General features: G+C 42.6%; 1 protein-coding gene across 2 annotated transcripts in view; it reads left to right on the top strand.

Annotated features, from left to right (window-relative positions):
- LRBA (LPS responsive beige-like anchor protein) overlaps window positions 1-22,723 on the top strand; it is a 1,038,582-nt gene that overhangs the window by 828,177 nt on the left and 187,682 nt on the right. For both annotated transcript variants that reach the window (XM_073604899.1, XM_073604906.1), the window contains one exon: window positions 11,460-11,612. In XM_073604899.1, the coding sequence (XP_073461000.1) occupies window positions 11,460-11,612 (153 nt within the window). The remainder of the gene's footprint in view (window positions 1-11,459; window positions 11,613-22,723) is intronic.

The raw sequence follows: 22,723 nt of genomic DNA, 5'->3' as shown, positions 1-22,723 counted from the left end.
GAAAATTAACCCCTTTGCCGCTTTTTCAATTTTGTTTTTTGCTATTAATGGGGGCTATCTTTATTTGTATTTTGTAGTTGATTTGAGGTCATCAGTGTTATCCATACCATATGTCTTTTTTTTTTTTTTTGCCTTTGAAAAATGATCTTTTGTGTAAGGCTTGTGATATTTTGGAGTTATTGTTTGTTTTGAGTGGATATTGTTATTTCATGTTGATAAAGCCTTTATTTGGGTTAGACTGCTTATCTTCATACAGTACAGGACACGGCAGTCATAGATCATGGGTTATGTTCAAGTTACCTTTAGGAGAATGGACGCTGGCTAAAAACTTGCTAGGGCTGTCCCAAGACCATATACAGTACCTCACCCACTTTGTGATGGTAAAGTACATTTTCCAAAAAACTTTCTTGGATAGTTGCTGTAATTCTGGATGTGGTACCTTGGCCAGACGGAAATGATGTCCTAAATGCTAAGAGTCAAGAATTGCCAGGGAATATAAGGGAGTTTGTGGCAGAAGGACAGTGTGTGTGCCCAACCCCTTTGTACTTGTGTACTTTGAAGGTTTTTTTTTTTTTGGGCATGTGTAACAAGCCCAATGTCCTCAACTAGTTAAGAAAAAAATACTTTTGTTTCAGGGAGTGCTCAAAGTGCAGCATTAACTTGGTACTCGCCATTTGTTCTTGGTGCTGCCTTTTGTTTGCAACATGCCACTGCATCATTTGAAGGGGAACAATTGTGAAAAAGTGCAAGAACAGTGTACATCTAATACCTACATTTGCCAAACCCTGCTATCCCCATAGACAAAATTGTACACTGGTTAAGCCTATTATGCCTTGTTAAAGCCATCCTACTGCTGGACAGTTTTACACTGCTGTATCTTTTGTAGTGTCTTAATTTGTGTAGTAAAGCCCCAGTCTGGGGCATGGCTTGGCAGTGCATGTAGCCAGACACTTCTGCTGTTGACAGCTATCTTGAGTGCAGCCTTAGTGCCCATTATTGCAGCCTCATCAGTGTCGCCTCAATGCAGTTTATCAGTGCGGTCTCATCTATGCCCACCAGTGCCATTCAGTGCAGTCTCATCCGTGTCCACCAGTGCAGCATCTATCCCCACCAGTGTGGTCTTATCTATGCCCACCAGTGCGGTCTTAGTGTCCACCTGTGCAGCTTATCAATGCAGTCTCACCTATGCCCATCAGTGCGGTCTCATCAGTGTCCACCAGTGCAGCTTATCAGTACCCATCAATGTGGTCTCATCTATGCCCACCAGTGGCCATCAGTGCAGTCTCATCAGTATCCACCAGTGCGGTCTCATCTATGCCCACCAGTGCCCATCGGTGCGGTCTCATCTATGCCCACCAGTGCAGTCTCATCAGTGTCCACCTGTGCAGTTTATCAATGCGGTCTCATCTATGCCCATCAGTGTCCACCAGTGTAGCTTATCAGTACCCATCCGTGCGGTCACATCAGTGTCCACCAGTGCAGCTTATCAGTGCGGTTTCATCTATGCCCATCAGTGCGGTCCCATCTATGCCCACCAGTGCCCATCAGATCCCACCAGTGCAGCTTTTCAGTGCAGTCTCATCTTTGCCCACCAGTGCCCATCAGTGTGGTCTCCTCTATGCCCATCAGGTCTCATGTGGTCTCATCCGTGTCCACCAGTGCAGCATCTATCCCCACCAGTGTGGTCTCATATATGCCCACCAGTGCGGTCTCATCAGTGTCCACCAGTGCAGCTTATCAGTGCGGTCTCATCTATGCCCATCAGTGCAGTCTCATCTATGCCCAGCAGTGCGGTCTCATCAGTGTCCACCTGTGCAGCTTATCAATGCAGTCTCATCTATGCCCATCAGTGTCCACCAGTGCAGCTTTTCAGTGCAGTCTCATCTTTGCCTACCAGTGATCATCAGTGCGGCCTCATCTATGCCCACCAGTGATCATCAGTGCGGCCTCATCTATGCCCATCAGTGCGGCCTCATCTATGCCCATCAGTGCGGCCTCATCTATGCCCATCAGTGCGGCCTCATCTATGCCCATCAGTGCGGCCTCATCTATGCCAATTAGTGCCGTCTCATCTATGCTCACCAGTGTTGTCTCATCCATGCCCACCAGTGCAGAGCAAGGATAGTTACCAGACAGCAGCCGGAAGACAGAGCGGAGATCTCAGGCTGTGACAGGTCTTGTATATGAAACACCGATCACCGTAATGTCCCGCCTTCCAAACCGGCATTATGATAGACAGCACACTGTTCCAATGCCTGTATGGGAGGCGGGACGTTACAGTGATTAGTGATTCACATACAAGACCTGTCACAGCCTGAGATCTCCGCTTTGTCATCCGGCCAGTGTCTGGTAATTTTCCCTGCTCTGAGATGGGGGGCGGTGCTGGCAGGCAGAGGAGGAGGAGAAGGACACCACCTCCATGGGCGGTACAGAACGGGGGCTGTGAGACCCCTCTGCCCACTACAACAAGCAGGAACGGAAATAGAATTCCCTGCTTGCTTGAGAGAACTACTAGTGGGAAGTGACAAGACCGCTGGCTGAAGGTACAAAAGGAATAGCAACCAGCGGTCTTACAAACAGGCTATCACAGGGCAGTAACGTTTTTTCAGCAAGATCAGCTGGCTATTGCAGAGGAACTACAGAGCTCAGAAGAAGATGGATGGCATAGTTGGTGAAGGTAGGAGATCAGCAACAAGGACATGGAAAAAAGTTTTTTCCTGTAGTTCTGCCTTAAACTAGAGCATGAAGATCAATGGTTTTCTTAAATGTACACCTATATGACAGGATACCATCTACACTGAGCTTGAAAAATTAGAAGGGTTTGCACTATTGCAGAATATTAACAAAACATATTATGAAGGTGTCTGAAACTAACTAGATACTGGACAGAGCTAATGCATTAAAGCGGGAGCTCCAGGCTCCTTCAGAAAAAATTAGCAGCTACCGTACTTGTATATCTTTTAATATTCGGACACTTACCTGTCCAGGCATCCAGCAATGTCCTCACACAAGCTGATTATTCAATGGGCTATCGGGTGCTGGTACCGCCTTGTGGCTTCAAAGCCGGTTCCCTACTGCGCATGCGCAAAGCATGCTGTGCTTTGTGAATGGGCCACAGTCTTCTGGGACCTGTGAAATGTCCCAGAAGGCTGTGGTGTAGGAGGGGGGAGCCACAAACTGAGCCGGAAGTGGGAGCGGGTATCTGTCAAAACTAGGTGCCCGCTCCCTTCTCCCCCCAAAAAGGTGCCAAATGTGGCAGCTTAGGAGGAGAGGAAGCAGACAAGCGGAGCTTCCCCTTTTGGGTGGAGCGCCGCTTTAAGGTAAAAGGTGTCACAGAATCCCCCATTATATGTTTTGCTTGCGTCTATCTAGCAAGGTTACGTTGTGGTATAAGCATGGAAGCTGAGACTTCTACAGTGTGTAAATGTGCTTTTACTATACAAAGATGCTGTACATACAAAACTATTACAATATTAGGAATACAATACAAGACTGACAGATATCTATAACAAGCAAAATGCCTAGCAAATGAACAGCCTATGGTCTATAACAGTACAAATACACTTAAAAGTTACTTATCTTCTGTTACTGTATGTTCGTGATCTCCATTGGCAACGATTCTTCTGGAGGTCAGGCACTGTTCTTGTATCATGAGTGGCTTCTGATGTTCCAAACATGATGATGCGTGTCCCCCAGTCTACTCATTCTTTTTATTTGTACAAGTTTGTTACCAAAAGCTAATGGTTACAAACTTGTTTCCATAACAACTGACTAACAGTCATTCTTTCAGTTTGAGAGCTGAAAGAAAATCAAACAAGTAAGTCTCTTACTTGTTTACTGTAGCTATAGAGACAATAGCCTATTCAAACTGTAATACAACAATGGTATCATCGTACCCATTGTATGCAACAGCATTTGTTTGAGAAATCTACTCAAGCCAAAAACCTGACACTATCTCTATGACCAACCACTATTGTGTAATGTTATGTCTGATTAATATAAAAAAAATCATATTTTAACAAACGCAACACATTATACCAGCATTCTCAATCCAATGCTGTGCATAAAAGCGGTGGCCCTTTCCGCCCTCACAAGGCAGATTGATAGCAATGGGCATGGCAGTTATCAGCATTGGATCATAGATCATGTAGATCTTTTTAGATCATGTGGAATTTAAATGATAGTTAAAGGATAAGTTCACCTTTTGCACTATGGTAAGTTACACTCGTATTTAGGGTGTAACATGCAATGTCTCAATGTGCAAATGTCTCCTTCCACCCTCACACCGACCCATTGAATATGGGTGTAGTGCTTTATAGGCTCCAGTAAAAATAAACACACAATTATTTTGCTGAAAAAATATATACTGAACCTAGCCTTTAAGATGAGGAATGTTGTTTTTTTTTTTTTTTTTATAATGCAGTCCTGGATCTTATGACCTCCATACTGACAGTGTCAGCCCCGAGGCACCTGTCACATTTCTGTGAACATAGAAGCTGGAGTGGATTGTAAGGCCTCATGTACACTGCAGCTGGAAAACGGATGTTTAGGATGCGACTGGTGAGAACAAGTTGCACCGAAGTTGGAACAAAGTAGTACGAAAACCTTTTTTGGAGTTGCTGCGACTTGAGTCGCACCAATTAGAACGGGGACTATTGAAATACATGGATTTTGACTTGTCATGCGACATGTGTCAAGTCACAACAACTCGCAGTAGTGGAAACAGAGCCTAAGGAGGAGGGGGTTTTTTTTGCCCCTAAGGAGGGGCATTTTTTTCAGCTGCCCCTGAACGCTCCTCTGTTATGTTATCAGTACATGTACACAGAGTCATTTATAGGCAGTTGAGTTGAGTTCAGAAGCGTTTTTTTTTTTTTTTAAAGCAAAAAAAAATAGGTTCAGGACAGATGTTCAGAGGCATTTGTAACGCCACATGTTTGTAACAACGTGTAAACGTGGTAACTCGCATTTATAGGCGTTTTTAATGGGGAATTCTTTCTTACCATTTGTAATGTTAAAAAATAGGCTTTCCAGATCCATTGAAGAGAGAGAACATTTTCCCTTTGCAAATTGTTAGAAGTGATTGCTTATTCAAAACATTTCTAAACTAAAAAGCTAATTACCACGCCGAAACTCGGCATGTAAAAGTGGCAAAACTGACATTTTTTTCATGTCGGTTACTGGCTGTCAAGTTACATAGTTTAGAAGAGGTTTTCAAACCTCCAGTGTACATAAAGCCTTAGGCTGCATTCATACTGGGGCGGGCATTGACAGTAAAACGCTGCTAGTTTAAGCGACGCTTTACCGTCATTTTAGCGGCGATATTTGGCCCCCGCTAGCAGCCGATGAAGGGGTTAAATGCCCCGTGTAGCGCCACTGCCGAAGCGCTTTGCAGGTGCTTCAGCAGCAGTGCCCATTCATATCAATGGGCAGAAGCGGTGGAGGAGCGGTGTATACACCGCTCCAAAGATGCTGCTTCCAGGACTTTCTTTATCGTACATCACGGGACACAGAGCCACAGTATGGGTTATATGGCACCTTCAGGTGATGGACACTGGCACACCCTAGACAGGAAGTTCAACTCCCCATATAAACCCTCCCCTTACCGGGAGTACCTCAGATTTTTTGCCAGTGTCTTAGGTGTTGGTCACGAGTAAAGATGTGCTGTGCTTAGCTCCGCTGGAGAAATCTTTGCTGGGGCAAGCCATGCAACCGGATCCATTCAAAGTGTCTTTTCAGGTCGAATTGAATGGTACTCAGGCCTCATGGCGGAAGAAACGAGGTTGTGCCTGTAACGCTTCTCTTTTTAGAGAGCTGGACCCCGAGATCTAGTGCTTTTTTTTTTTTCAGGCATATTTCCTGGCGGGGTGCTTTACAGGTCCAGGGGTGTGAAACCCCTGATCAAAAGGGGCCCCGGTCCCTGAAGGTTTTTTGAACAGAGCCCACCGTGAGTGGTGTAGACTGGGTCTGTCTGGTTTTATCACAGAACCCTGCAACTGGATAAGGTAAGTGGAGATTCCTAAGGAATTTTTCTAATTCTTATAGGGCGTACACACGGTCGGACTTTGTTCGGACATTCCGACAACAAAATCCTAGGATTTTTTCCGACGGATGTTGGCTCAAACTTGTTTTGTCGCACAAAGTTGTCGGAAAATCCGATCGTTCTAAACGCGGTGACGTAAAACACGTACGTCAGGACTATAAACGGGGCAGTGGCCAATAGCTTTCATCTCTTTATTTATTCTGAGCATGCGTGGCACTTTGTCCGTCGGATTTGTGTACACACGATCGGAATTTCCGACAACGGATTTTGTTGTCGGAAAATTTTATCTCCTGCTCTCCAACTTTGTGTGTCGGAAAATCCGATGGAAAATGTCCGATGGAGCCCACACACGGTCGGAATTTCCGACAACCTAATCCGATCGGACATTTTCCATCGGAAAATCCGACTGTGTGTACGGGGTATTAGGGTTTTCTCCTTTAAAGTAAATGTTGTCATGCCTAAAGTCGCCACCGGGGGGCTGTCAAGAGCACGTACCCGATTCCATGCTTGTCAGTCTCGCCTGTCAATACAAGCTGCACGCTTCCTCCAGCCCAAGCCCAGGTAAGACATGGGAAGGGTTTTTTTTTTCTTTTAAAACGTCCCCCACCTGGACATCTTCTCTCCAGGAGGCAAAGCAAACATGGGCCAGTCAGCGGTATGCCGCGCCGTTGCCGCTGCCATAATGGCGGTTCTCCATCCGTCAGCTCTCCTCCACCCCAGCCCCCCTTCACATGTGATCCGGTCGGATCAGAGGGCTGCTCGAGCGGGAAAACTTTTTTTGAAAAGGGTAGAGGGGCGTGGTGGGAAGACGCAGAAAGGGGGTGGGGCTTAGCGCAACATTGACGTGCCTCAGACGTTCACAAACGCGGGGCTGTGTAAGCTATAAAGTGCACCTTTTTTCAGGTGCATTCAGCTGTCGGAGGGACACAGAGCAGACGGGGCATGTGAGTGTTGGTGACACAGGCATTCCCAGGGCACATTTACATCAGGCTGAGCATTAATAGCGGCAGTTACTGGACTATTTCCTCAGCAGTGGGTGCATTTTGGTACTACCTCTGCATTTACTCTGCAAATACCTCAAAAAAACAAGGACACAAAGGGGTCGCCATCAGGCTCTGAGGATCATCCCTCTTCAACACCATCCCCCCTGAAAGGCCTAGGGAGGCAGGTCAGAATGAGCCATCAGGGTCATCAGTGGTTGTAATTGCTTCCGACAGTTCAGTCCCTGTCTATATTACTGAGGAGGTTTTTTTCCTCAGCCATGATTGGAGGAAAGATTAGCGGCTTTAATCGTATCTTCACATAGTGGAAGAAAACGCATTAGGTCCCCTTATACCACCCAGGATCCTCAAACAGAGGAACAATGGGAGAGGGAAGATGAATCCCCCTCGGGACCGTGAAGAGACTGATGATTCCTCTTCCGAGGAATCAAGTGGGGAAGGACCTTCTTCAGCTTCACAAGCTGAGAAATTGCTGGTGCATTCTCTTACTGAAATGGTCCGCTCCACATTTAAGCTACCCTTAACTGGGTCGGTTGAAAAGCCCACTTCTTGTTTGGGTTTACTAAAACCTCCTCAGGCTTTGCGTGCCTTTCCTGTCCATTCGTTGCTGTAAAAGCTTATGTATTCTGAGTGGGATCACCCAGATAAGCATTTTTTTCCCCCCTAAAAAGTTCTCTACACTTTATCCTATGGAGGAAAAATGTACTAAGATTTGGAGTATACCAGCAATTGACACTTAAAAAGAATAAATAATGATATTTGAAGCGCTTCACAATGTGCATGAAAATGAATATATAAGAATAAATATAAATAGTCAAATAAATCCAGCGGTGAGTAAAAATTCCTAAAAAATCCAGCAATCAAAATAGTGTAAAATTATAAAAAATTTGTGACACCAAATGTGTAAAAAATTCACATAAAAAGTCCACATAAAAATAAATATATAGGGATGTATTCAGAAGGTTCAATTATACAGGTGTAGAATCCTGATTGGTATAGAGCTTTTGATCACTAGCAAAGCTGTTTAAAAACACTTGCTTAATTTAGGTGCTCATTGATCTTTATAGTACCAATGTGTTTTTTGCTTCTATTCACAACCAATGTGAGAATCATAAACAGGCAGATAAGAGAAAAAAACAATCATTGTGCAATAGTTAGGATACCAAGGTACACAGGCAAACTTCAATCCACTCACGTGTGCCTTATAATGATAAGGCATATGCAGGTTTTACTATAGCAGTCAGCCGCCTTAGACAGGAGCAGATTCAGTGCAGTACACTGTGTGAAACTGCTGATCTGCACAGAGCGTCCTTGGCTCCTCCCACGCGTTACATCACAGTCACGTGACTGTGATGAAGGCGAAGAAGGGTCCTTCTATTCACCTTTGTATGAGGTTGTTGGAGAAGATGGTGGCTTCTTTCGAAGCAATTCCCCATGCTCAGTTTCATTCTAGACTGCTGCAAAACAGCATCCTGTCTGCCTGGAACAAGAAGGTCCAAGCACTAGATTTTCCGATGCGTTTGTCGCCGAAAGTGCCAGCCTTATGGGTTGGGGAGATGCCAGCCTTATGGGTTGAGGAGCAGTTCTGGAAGAAGCGTCTGTCCAAGGGAAATGGTCCAGAACCTTGCCCATCAACATTCTAGAGATTCGGGCAATGCACCTATCCCTAAAGGCCTGGACATTCAGGTTGCGGAATTCTCCTGTCAGGATTCAATCCGACAATGCCACAGCAGTGGCTTATATCAATCACCAAGGGGGCACTAGAAGTCATGCAGCCCAGGGAGAGGTAAACCATATCCTAACCTGGGCAGAAAAGCATGTGCCGTGCATATCGGCAATCTTCATTCCAGGTTAGAGAGCTGGCAGGCGGACTACTTAAGTTGCCAGTAGTTGTTCCCGGGGGAATGGTCCCTTCACCCCGACATCTTCCTGGCTATATACCAAAGATGGGGGATCCCGGACGTAGATCTGTTTGCATCCCAGTTCAACTACAAAGTCAACAACTTTGTGTCAAGAACAAGGGATCCACTCGCATGCGGAACAGATGCGTTGGTGACCCCGTGGGATCAGTTCTCACTGATTCATGCCTTCCCTCCTATTCTGCTGCTACAGGGTCAAGCAGGAAAGGAAGTTGGTAGGTCTTGTGGCCCAGAAGATCTTGGTATGCAGAAATGGTAAAGATGGCGGTAGGGGCCCCATGGCCCCTATCACCACGTCCAGACCTGCTATCGCAGGGGCCAGTATTCCATCCTACCTTACAAACGCTAAATTTAACGGTTTGGCTATTGAAAGCCACATTCTGAAGATTATTATGGAGTCTGAAAGGCATATGTTTCCTGGTGTGAATCCAGGGGTTGGCATCCTAGAAAGTATGTTATAGGTAGAATGCTTGCCTTTCTGCAAATGGGGTTAGAGATGAAGCTGGCCTTGAGTACCATCAAAGGCCAGGTCTCAGCCTTATCGATTTTGTTTCAACGACCACTTGCTTCGCATTCTGGTCTGAAGCTTTATACAGGGGGGTAACGCAGCTTAATCCACCGGTTAGAGCACCCTTTAACCCTTGGGACTTGAATTTAGTTCTGTCGGCGTTACAGAAACAGGCTTTTGAGCCGATACAACATATTCCCTTGGTCCTGTTGACAAGGAAGCTAGTTTTTCTGGTAGCCATATCTTCTGCAAGAAGGATATCAGAATTGGCTGCTCTTTCTTGTAAAGAGCCATATTTAATCATTCACAAGGATAGAGTAGCATTGCGTCCTCATCCTAGCTTTCTGCCAAAGGTGGTTTCAGGTTTTCATCTAAACCAGGATATTGTTCTACCTTCTTTTTTTCCAGAACCCTGTTCTACAGAAGAAAAGTAACTACGTTCTCTGGATGTAGTGAGAGCAGTCAAAATCTATTTGAAGGCGACTGCTCAGATTCGGAAAACACATGTTTTGTTTGTATTGCCTGAAGGTCCTAGAAGAGGACAGGCAGCGTCAAAATCTACTATTGCTAAATGGATTCGGCAAGTAATTATTGAAGCTTATGGTTTGAAGAGGAAAGTTCCACCTTTTCAAATCAAAGTGCACTCTACCAGAGCTGTTTGTGCTTCGTGGACAGTTCATCACCAAGCCTCCATGACTCAAAACTGCAAGGCCACAACTTGGTCTTCAGTCCACACATTTACCAGATTCTATCAGGTGGATGTAAGAAGACATGAGGATATCGCCTTTGGGCGCAGTGTGCTGCAGGCAGCTGTATAGGTCCTTAGGTATGATTGCACCCTACTTTTGTTTGTGTCTCCCTCCCCTCAGATAGCATTGCTCCGGGACATCCCATACAGTAATTACTGTGGCTCTGTGTCCCGTGATGTACAATGAAAAAAATAGGATTTTTATAACAGCTTACCTGTAAAATCCTTTTCTTGGAGTACATCACAGGACACAGAGGTCCCTCCCCTCTTTCTGGTTACACGTGTATTGCTTTGCTACAAAACTGAGGTACTCCCAGTAAGGGGAGGGGTTATATGGGGAGTTGAACTTCCTGTCTGGGGTGTGCCGGTGTCCATCACCTGAAGGTGCCATATAACCCATACTGTGGCTCTGTGTCCCGTGATGTACTCCAAGAAAAGGATTTTACAGGTAAGCTGTTATAAAAATCCTATTTATTTAACGTCCTGCCAGCGCATCGCCTCAGTGACACTGAGACTGCAGGGGGAGGTGTTTTTCAGGTGCTTTACAGGAGCTATTTTTAGCCCAAAAGAGCCTGAAAAACGATGCAGTGTGAAAGGGATCTTAAGGGAAAATTTGATATTTTACATATAGCATGTACTTTCTTATTATGTATTGCTTTTTAAGTCTTAATTTATTCAACTACATACATAGTTGTGCTACATATATGTAAGCCACTACATACCTAGTGGGCTTAACGTGGCCCTACACATAGTGGTTTGTGATTGATTCAGGTATGACTGATTACAAGGTAAAGCTTGCCATTTATTACATTTTGAGCAGTGCAACATATGTAGTATTGTTCCGCACTTTGCGATAGGCTTAAATTATTAGTTATAAATCTAAGTCTATTAAAAAACATAATTTATTGGATCTAAATTACGATTGGTTCTCTGATACACACTCAGGTATTTGTTCAATTAATCATAAGCAATCAACGCAATGTTGACCAACTTGACAAAGTTGACTTGAGAGCTTTAGGGGGGGGGGGGGGGATTAGTTTGCTGCCTTTTATTCGATCTGTCAAGTCAAACTGTAGAGGGTTTTTGGTTTGCAGTTTTTAATACGTTCTATTAGTTTATTTGCATCCAATGGTCATATCGATATTAGTTTGTCATTGTACCTCTTTTTTTTATTTGATGTTTAGTACTCTGTGTAAACATTGACAATTATAATACTGACACACTGGGTGATTTGTTCCTCCAGGAGCTCATTCCTGAATTCTACTACCTCCCAGAGATGTTTGTCAACATGAATAACTACAATCTTGGTGTAATGGATGATGGCACAGTTGTTTCTGATGTTGAACTTCCACCATGGGCCAAGACTCCTGAAGAGTTTGTTCGTATAAGTAGACTGGTAAGAAGACTGATCGCTTTTTGGCGTCTAAGATTCATGCTTCTATAACTGCAGTACAAACCTAAAAAAATAAAAATAAACCGAGGTTCAGCTGATGGCACATAACTTTGAGGTAACACATACTGTAAATCCTGTAGCATCCATATATACATTCACTGATCATTTTAGTACTGTCAGAAAGGCAGAGTTGTAGTATGTTTGTACTCCATTAATTGTGATTAACCAGCATTTAATAGTCATACGAAAACTTTGGTTTGAATAAATCCTAGACGAGCACTTTACCCAGAACTGTAAATGTAGTATCTTGTACAGTACAGGACACAGAACTTGTATTAATAAACCATGAGTTATATGCAGGCTACCTTTAGGTGATTGGACACTGGCAAATAACTTGCTAGGGCTGCCTCTAGTGCATACACGTAACTCCTCCCTCTCAGTGGGACTCCATTTATTTTGTTAGTGTCCTTTGGTGATTAATCTATTCTCCTCTGGAAGAGTTTTAAACATTCATTTTTTTATTTATTTTTTTTTCTTCTGACACCTCTATCAAGCTCTGACTGCTTATTGCCCTGCGTTATCCAGCAGTTTCCAAATCGGTATCCCTTGATGATACTTCAGGGACTGTACCCAGACTCCACTGTGTGGAGCCAGCCTGCAATGTTTTTTTTTCAGGCATTGAAACCTGTGTTAGGCATTCACCTTATCATAAAGTGCAGTATGTGTAGTTAGCCGCAGGGTGCGGTTCACCTCTATGGTTCCCAAATCCTGAAGACCCCTTCAGGGGTCTGCCCATTGTGGTGGCCTGATCCTCTAGTAGGCTCATCATCATGGATAAGGTAGGACACAGTTCTCCTGCATGCTGACACCAGTTCGTAGGTTTCAGTAAGATATCCCACAGTGTTTTGCACACTATGCAGTTTTATAGACAGCGGAATGAGGAGTTTTTTGCCTTAATGTGGTGCTCCTATTATATTTGTCTCTAATATTTCTAAATGCAAGCAATTTAATTTTTTTTTTTTTTTTCTATCTATAATCCTGGGTGTTACAAACACAAAACCTCTTCTCCAAACTCCATTCTGTGAACACCCTACTCTTCACCAGCAGACCACAGGCGCAAGGACAAATGGGGTGAATAACATGTGTTTTGCTGATTGCCTACAGGAAGCTTAAAATGCCGCTCAGGGTGATAGGCAATGCCTTGTTATGACACCACTCCTCTCCTTGGACTTTATCTCCCTCTCAGCCAAGCAGCCTGCCTAGCAAAACATTCAATTTCCAAAAGCCAGAAATACTAAATTTTCCCCTATTTTCCCTGACCTTGTTCAGACACCAGAGGCGAAACCTCTTGTACATGAGTATATTATGAAAGAATACAGTTTGCTGAGGACCCTGATTTTGTAGCAGAGACCACAGAGGATATTCTTTCCTCTGCTTTTTAGGAGGTACAGGCTATGACTTTGTCCCAAATGTTCTCTAGTGTGGGCACATTAATTGACATGATGCACACTAGTTTTTGTTTGACATTTCAGTTCTCAATAAACACCTTACAGTTCCAATTTGAGGATGTTTCCTCTTTTAAGAATTTCATTAATAGGCAATTCCTGCCATGTCTGTTTGAAAGACTATTGCTAACTAAACAAGTCAAATGAACAAACCCGGTCTTTGATGTGCCTGCTCCAATCTAACAACTGCAGCTGATGCCCTCACTTTTTTGGTTTTGTGTTGATGCTCTAGAACAGTGGTTCTCAACTCCTGTCCTCAGGACCCACTAACAGGCCTGGTTTGGAAGATAACTGAAATACATCACAGGTGATCTCATTTGCTGCACAGTGATTGCAGTATTCTAGTCTGCATCTCCCCAAGGTACTACTTAAAATCTGGCCTGTTTGTGGGTCCTGAGGACAGTAGTTAAGAACCACTGCTCTAGAGAATCTAATTTGCCAAGTCTTTAGAACAGGGTTTCTCAACCAGGGTTGCTAGGGTTACCTTGAGCAATGAGCAATTTCTGCCTATCAGATAAGTTCCCACTGACACCATTGATCTTTTTAGCTATTTTTCAGGGAGTGTTTCGTCCCACTGATGGCAAGTGTATGGAGCATTCTTCCCACTGATCATTACACTAAAGTATAATGAGTTGTAGATATAGTAATTTGTAGCAAGGGGTCCCTGAGAACATAAAGACATTTCAAGAGTTCCTCTGTGTTGAAAAGTTTGAGAAAGGCTGCTCTAGAATGTCCCTGATCTCTTGTAGGCACGTTTGAAGGTGAACGCTTACTTTGGGAATCCCTTGATAAATTCATCAAGGAAGTCACAGGGGGTGGTTGAGGAGGAGTGCTCCTTCATACAAGAAAAAGCTTAAGTCTCCTACTCTTATGGTTAATACTTGTGCTCAGCGAGAGGGATATTTTCGTGTTCCCCAGACATCAACCTCAAAGCTAATGCTTAACCCTTCATTTCACTGCAAGCCCTGGACTCCCTAGTCTGGCGAGTTATCTAAGAAACCCTCCTCACAATGGAGGGGTTCCCCCACTTTGAACCAATCTGAGACCTTCCTTGCGTCTGCTAGGTGAATTTTTGAGTTGGCAGCACTCTTTTGTAAAGATCTTTTTCTTGTTTTGCAACTTTCCCTTTTACCTAAGGAAACCTCTTTTTTCCACCTCATTGAGGACATTATGCTCCCTTCTGTGTGTCCTGCCTCAAAACTTGACAAGAAAATTGTCCTACACTGTTTGGATGTGATCAGGGCTGTCAAGGCTTAAATAACAGCCATAGCCTCTGTGCGCATGTACATTGCATCAAGTCCCTTGTTCTGCGTGAAGAGCCACTTTCTGCTCCACCATTGCAAGGTGGATCAGACAACTTACAATATTTAATGGGCTCACTCCCTTGAGGAAAGGGTTCTTGCCTTCCCCATCAGAGCTTATTGCCCGAGGACAGTTGGTATCTTTTGGATTTTTAGCATCAAGCATCTGTATCACAGATTTGCAAGGTAATCACCTGTTCCTCTCCAAGTTCTACCAGGTGAATTTTCAAGCCTCAACTGGTGCAAGGCTTGTCTGAAAGGTGCTTAAAGTTGCAATTTTGTGTCTTTTTTTGGTGGTCTGTTGGCAGTACTGTGTTGCTGTCCTTGAGAATGACCCATGGTCTATGAATACAAGTCCTGTGTCCTGTACTATACAATTAAAGTAGAATTATAGGCAAATCTTTCTCTTTCATTTTGGATAGTGTAAGGGAGGGTTAAAACCCCTGTCAGATTTCTTTTTCACCATCTGTGTCCCTGTGTTTCACTTTGCTTTCTTTTTCAAAGCCAAGCAGGAAGTGAGAGTAAATCCCTGCAAACTAAGGGACACCCAGGTCTCCAGAAATAGTGTCCCCATTGCAAGATTTCCCATCTATTACTTTTCTGGAGACAACCCAAAATTTTGGATTTTCTTTTACTTTCACTTTCAATAATAATGGTAAATGGGACAAATAGAGAGTGTGAATCTCCTTAACAGGGGCACAGAGTGATAAAAGCTGACAGAGATTCTAATCCTTCCGCACTCTATCCAAAAAAAAAAAAAAAAGGTTTTGCCTTTAGTTATACTTTAAGTTAATAGAAGTTTCGACTTACTTGTAAATTCCTTATCTTGCAGTACAGTAGCACAGGGCACAGTCATCCCTCCCATTCCCCTGTCTGGATTATTCCCAATTTCTTATTAAAAACTGAAGTCTTATATAGTGGATAGGGTTCTAGGAGTACGCACTAGAGGAAACTTTTTTATCTGTGTCCAATTACCTGAAGGTAACTTGCATGAGCTATGAATAAAAGTCTTCTACTGTACTCAAAGAAAATAATTTACAGGTAAATTCATATTTGGTGAAGGTAATAAGGGCAGTTTGCGCACAGAGACCTGCTGTGATGGTCAGGTAGTGTGAAATCTCGCACTAAGTTGCAAACTGCAGTACCTTTGTAGAATTCATGATTGTTATGTTGTCTGACACAAATGGGAATTAATCTGTCAATGTCCATTACCCCAAAGTATTGAAAGATGCAGAACATATAACGCCCACAATTCAAACCCAAAAATGCTGGTAGTACTCTGAAAATATTGTTTGGTAGTCATTTGGTTGTAACAGTTTTATTACTTTCTGACTGACAAAGAACGAGTATGCAGATCAGGAGTTTTGACTTCAGTCTGAATTTACTTGGCGTATGCTTCTTCTTCCAGGTCAGTATATCTTTTCAAAAGAATAGCCGCAATGGCAACTCCCATATTTTTGTATAGTAAATAATGTTGGATCCAGATTTGTAGCCACTCCCTCAAACGAACCTCAGATACTACAACCTGAATCAGAGAATAAGAAAGGAGTCTTTTTTTGCAGCTAATGAGAAATTGCCCAGTGCTTTGTTCAGCTTAGTGAAGTAAACAGGATGAAGGCTAATGTTTCAGAGGAGCTGTCTTATTCTAAAATGTTAAGCTTGTACACTTTATGCTAAATGAATCATTGGGCAATCTCCCTTTGTAACTGCAAGCAAACCCAGCTTACATATATGTTTCAGGTTTCCAATAAAAGGAGAAGTATAGCCAAAGCTATTTTGGCTGTATTTCTCCTGGGGTTTACAGGAGTGCAGTTTGTTATGCACTCCTGTGACCCCTTTTCAGCCGTCAGCAGGCTAAAGCCCACTTTCACCAGGCTCGGGAAAGATCCCGACTTTTCAGTGGGGATCCACTCAGATGCGTGGACAGGCAGCTGGCTCAGCCTCTTAGCGAGATGCTCTGAGACTGAGCCAGCCACTCCCACCCCTCCGCAGTCAGATGCTCCATTGCACACTGGAGGAGCAAAGCAGGGAGCTGGTGATTGAAGTCACTGGCTCTCTGCTCAATGAAGAACTCAGTCTTTGATCGTTCAGTTTTCAGTTTTAGAAGTTGCGGGGGACAGATGAAACATTGGATCGATTCTGCACTCACCTAAGTAGAATCGTATAAATGTCTAAAAAAACATACTTCTGTTTAAAGCTTCTGGCAAAATGGCCTTTGGAACAATAGATTGATTAATTGAGTAGAGACTGTTCCGTAACAAAATGTTTGCTTTGCAAAGTAAAGTCTTAGTAAATAAAGTAAAGCTGTTCGTTTTGAATACCCACTTAGGCGCTGGGGAAACAAATTTTTTTTTTGTTAGCACATTATTTACTTTGCTCCCAATGTAGAGTGAACATACTGTATGTTTCACAAACTAAAATATTTTAGTAAATCAACCCCATTGTCTTAGACAATTTTCTGTGTCTACTTCTGCTCCCCCAAATCCTACCTAGTGGCCCTGACGTCTCTCTTAAACTCAGTATTTCTTGTATTTATTATGTTGTGCTACATGGATCAATACAGCACAATTTCTCCCAAGAATTTCCAGCATGCTTGTGATGTTTATGCTATAAAATTAAAATAGTGACGCAGCAGGGTGTATTAATGAGTCAGTTAGGTGACATTGATCAAACGTGAAAACAATCTATATAATCTAGCAATATGCAAAGAAAATGTCATATATATATATATATATATATATATATATAAAGTGACTGTCGCTAGTAGATTCAAGACAATAAATCCAAAAGAATAACTCTCCTCAGTGCACGTGTCTATATCTTCATAAGTGACAAATCCAAAACAAGTGATCTAGCACACCACCGTGTCCTCCAACAGTCTCTGTATGTGCTTACCTCACATGATGACCCACCATAGGGTCTAGAGGTCTGCTGTTCCTCTATCCTCATAAGATTTCTTAATCACTCAGATGCTGTTCCCCCTAGTTATGTCATAAAAACTTTTAATAAAACCACTGTAAAGAACTCACATTTACAGATGCACTGTCCTGGTGCATGCAGGTAAAGCCGAATACTTTAAACAGGGGAATTGGCGCTGTCCGGCTATATGTACATTAATAGTGATTCATATAAGTGTATAAAAGTATATGTGCAAATGACATATGTATAAAAAGAATAAATAAAATAAAGTTCTTATTAATATTTATACGTGTAACCAATGTGTTGTGGGGGCTGAAGCATATCTAAGTGCAAAAAAGCATATCTAAGTGCAAAAAACACATCTAAGGGCAAAAAACACACCCAACAATGTAATGAAGTGCAACGTGCTCCTAAAATATATATACATGTGCCAAAATCTCAGTATATGCCGAATACCTATATGTATAATGTACCCAAAAATTGAGAAAACAAAAAAGGAGCAAAAAGAATGTCAGAAAATCCTAAATGCAAACAGTTTTGACAATAAAAAAACCTCATAGCGTGAATCCGAAAAAATTAAATTTAAATTTATTGGTAAAATCCATAAGACTATGGTAAACTATTTAAAACAATTAAAAACAGGAGCTGAGAGCACTCCAATAGCCTCAGCTCCTGTTTTTAATTGTTTTAAATAGTTTACCATAGTCTTATGGATTTTACCAATAAATTTAAATTTAATTTTTTCGGATTCACGCTATGAGGTTTTTTCTTTCTCTAACTCATATGGATGTTTATCATTGGGGACACTACAACACCAGAGAAGGATAAAACACCCCGGAGGATCGCTTCCTGGATTCGCCATTGCAGGATTTTCTACACATGCCTTTTACCCCTGCAGGGGTTAGGCAGTCCGTTGAGTGTAAGCACGAGTGGGGGTGCAGTGAAGGACGGGGGCAACACCAGTTAATGCTGAGACCACGTTTTCTTCACCAGAAGGATACACTTTAGGACTTTTATTTTGGACACTTATTGCTTTTCATAGATTTTTTGTTTTGTCTATACACATTTTTTCTTGCATTTTTTCATAATTGTGTTTTTTATTGGATTTTTTATGTAGGATTTTCTGACATTCTTTTTGCTCCTTTTTTGTTTTCTCAATCTTTGTTTTCTCAATTTTTGGGTACATTATACATATAGGTATGCTTTTTTTGCACTTAGATATGCTTCAGCCCCCACAACACATTGGTTACATGTATAAATATTAATAAGAACTTTATTTTATTTATTCTTTTTATACATATGTCATTTGCACATATACTTTTATACACTTATATGAATCACTATTAATGTACATATAGCCGGACAGCGCCAATTCCCCTGTTTAAAGTATTCGGTTATATCGGATTTCACCTAGGTGATTTTCATTTTTAGGGGGGCTGCAGTCCTTTTCTGTTTTTATCCTCCTAAGCGCGGAACCATTGTCATTCATGAATGCAGGTAAAGTGCTTGTATGATAAAGATGGACAATCCCTGGATCATTGAAACATCCGCCTAGAGGCGGAGCCTGTGACATTATTACATCCATCTAGGAAGCAGTTGACGAGCCACTGGGGACACCGTGACGAGGATCTGCGGATGTTTCAGTGATCTAGGGATTGTCCATCTTTATCATACAAGCGCTATGCTTGCATGCACCAGGACAGTGCATCTGCAAAATGTGAGTTCTTTACTGTGGTTTTATTAAAAGTTGTTTTTAAACGGTAAAACACTATGTTGAGTTTTTTCCTGCCCTTATGACATGTAACTACGGGGAACAGCATCTGAGTGATTGGGAGTCCTTATGAGTATAGAGGAACAGCAGATTTATGCATTCCTACCCCTGAAGGGAAGGTGCCATTAGACCAGGGATATGCAATTGGCGGACCTCCAGCTGTTGCAAAACTACAAGTCCCATCATGCCTCTTTCTCTGGGTGTCATGCTTGTATCTGTCAGAGTCTTGCTATGCCTCATGGAACTTGTAGTTCTGCAACAGCTGGAGGTCCACTAATTGTATATTCCTGCATTAGACCCTTCATGTGAGGTGAGCACATATAGAGACCAGTGGAGGACACGGTAGTGTGCTTGGTCACTTATGAAGATATAGACACGTGCACTGAGAAGAGTTTTTCTTTTGGATTTAATGCCATGAATCTACTAGCAACAGTCACTAAATAAAAAATAAAAATATATATATATATATATATATATAGAGAGAGAGAGAGAGAGAGAGAGAGAGAGAGAGAGAGAGAGAGAGAGAGATTTTCTTTGCATATTGCTAGATTATATAGATTGTTTTCACTTTTGATTATTTTCACCTAATTGACTCATTAATACAGACTGCTGCTCAGCTGGGTGTGGTTGCGCTTCACTATTTTAATTTAGCTATTTATCTTTGTGGGAACACAATCTGTGTTAAGATGAAACTATTCACACATGCATTAACTTATATAGTAGCGCAGAAGTAATTTTCACTTTTTTCTTATGCTATAAAATGTGTTCACCCTTTTACTGCACAGTATGTCCTCTTGTGTCACTCCTGCAGTGTTGATAGGTGTCCTAGCTGAAGGTGTTAAAGCCTGTGATTGACATGTCTTACTTAACCTACAGTTACACATGTCAGCAAAACACTCAGTTCAGAGCATAATTAAAAGATCTGCCACTGGAGAGGCATGCTGTTTTGTGTACAAACAGCATAACAGAAAAAGAGCTCTCTCTAGTGCTGCTGGCATGAAGAATTGATTTGACAAGAAAGCCTGCTGCCAAGCTGATTCATATATTCTGGACTTTTAAAGTCAAAAATGCCTTTTTAGACCACGTGTCTGTGCGGTTATCCAGACCAAGGTTCACTTCCCAGTTTTTCTCTGCCATCCCACAGATTATATACAATGATTGCAGCTCCTGAAAAGCACACCACTTTGATCTGTGACCTTTTTGTGGTGCTAATCGGGTTCCCAATATCATTACACTGCTCTCATTAATCATATTTCCTGAAGCCCGTCAGGCAGCCAGACAGACACAGCCCCTGTTTTCAGGGCTGCACTGGCAGCTTTGTGTGTTTTTGCAGATTATTATGGTGCTATACTTTTGGCTTTTAACAAACCAGCACCACATCAAGCTGCGTGCTACAATTAAAGTCAGATGGTCCTCAGGTTGAACAGGCAGATAATGTTGCAGCTGTCTGTCTTCCTGAAGCTAAACAGCACAAAAGACAGATGATATATAGGACAGTTCCATATTGACAGATTGTACTGTATGAGGTCAGAAACTGGGGTCCAAAACATTAATTAAATGACATTCTTCTTTTAACATTATTTCCTAAGGATTTATTCTTGGTGCTCAGTGAAATTACAGAGTAACATGAAATAAAAGCCATAGCAAAAGGTTATTTCTAATATGCTTCTACGTAGTGGTTGGCAATAGACTTGTTATATTATTGTACCACTAAACCAATAATGTATATAATAACATGCCTTCATGCCATTGTTTCATTTGTTTTTTTCTGATGTAAATAACTGCTAACAGGAGACTTTCTGTTTATTTTTTTGGATTATTTTTGTTCACCTTTTTTATATTCATCATACTTGATCTTGAGCTTTTAGAGTTTATTTTAAATGTAACCATTTTTTACTTTAGTTAAAACCTCTGGAAATCATGTTTTAAGGCTTACAAACCTAATTACTGTAGCAGTGTGTCAAAAAGAAACATGTAAAGCATTGTTGCCTGCTAATGTAGGAACCCCAACAAGTTTTAGACCCCTTTTACACTGAGCCTCCCCAGGCGCTTTACTGTAGTTTTTGCGGCGCTATTCGGCCGTTAGCGGGGCACTTTTAACCCCTGCTATCGTCTGAAAAAGGGTTAAAACCAACAGCAAAGCACTGCTACAGCGGCGCTTTGCCGGGTGTTTTGACGGCGCTGCCCATTGATTTCAATGGGCAGGGGTGCTTTAGGAGCGGTGAGTTCACCGCTCCATATGCGCTCCAAAGAGCACTTCGCCCTGAGCCCACCCAGTTGTGGGACATTAGCGAAATAATATTCACTAATGTCCTCCTGTTTCTCCTCCCAGCCAATCAGGAAGCGGGTCCTGAGACCCAAATGGCCGTGAGTCCTAAGACCCCATTGGCCAGATTCCAGGACTCCTTATTGGCTGGGTGGAGACCGCCGGGATGGGGGGAGAGAGACGCAGGGATGAAGACAAGTGCAGGGCTGGTGGGGGGCCTAATGAGCGAGCGAAGCAGCGATTGATGTGGGTGGGAGGGTAGCGGCGATCGAGCAACGGGGGAGTAGAAGGGGGTTTTGGTGGTAATCAGATGGCTGGCTGGGTGGGGGCCCCAAGAAATTTGAGCACCAGCTGCCACTGCTGGTGACTAATCGTTTGACGTCTCCTACCTTCTTTTGGGCGCAGCGTCCAAAGTTTTTAATACTAATAATACTATCTGGCTGAGAAAAAACTTTAACCACTTCCCGACCAGCGCACGCCGATGTACGTCGGCAGAATGGCACGGCTGGGCAAATGGGCATACCTGTAAGTCCCATTTGAATTCCCCGCCGTGCCATTGCGTGCGCGCCCCCGGGAGCTCTGTGAGTCGGGTCGCGGATCCCACGGACTCGATCGCTGAGGGGATATATATACTGTATATTGTGATGTTATGGTAGTGCTTTGCAGTAAGTTCAGTCCACTCCAAAAATGCTGTTTAAGGGCTTGCTGACCCACTATTTGTATTCCCAAACGGGGGATTCCACCCTCAACATGAAATAAATGAGGTACAGGTTCATAGCTCTCTTTACTAGTGTGATATTTGACACTATTTTTGATAAACTATTGCATCATTATCTGGTTCAATGGATGCAGTAGCAATTCTCGATTTTCGCAGTGCTCGTTTAGATATTTTGATTCTAATTTTACCCTTCGTGTTCTTCATCCTTGAAAATAGCTGCTGACAAATATAAGTGCTGCCAAAAACTGATGACATGAAAAAAGCGTGAATATGAAGAAGTGGGATATTTTTCTTTGGAAAGCTGAAAGTTTTATAACAGTCCAGTACAGAGATACTGTCGATTTTTTATTTTTTTTGGCTGCACGTGTTTGCTAAGTGTAAACGCATTTTGAATAAAATCAACAATTTTAAATAGGTTTACAATTTTGTCTTGGGCCGCATTCTTGGCTGTCTTGGGCTGCAGGTTGGACTCGCCTGCTGTAGAAGAATAAAACCTAATAAATGTGCTTGACTACTTAAAGGAGTTGTCGAAGACAAAAGGTTTGTTATCCTAATTCTATACATTAAGATAAATAAAAACCTTCTGTGTGTAGCAGGCCCCCAGCACCCCAAAACACTTACCCTCAGCCCCTTC

This window comes from Aquarana catesbeiana, linkage group LG01 (assembly GCF_042186555.1).
Source record: "Aquarana catesbeiana isolate 2022-GZ linkage group LG01, ASM4218655v1, whole genome shotgun sequence".
Classification (NCBI taxonomy): Eukaryota; Metazoa; Chordata; class Amphibia; order Anura; family Ranidae; genus Aquarana; species Aquarana catesbeiana.
This window is presented reverse-complemented; position numbering and strand designations above follow the sequence as displayed.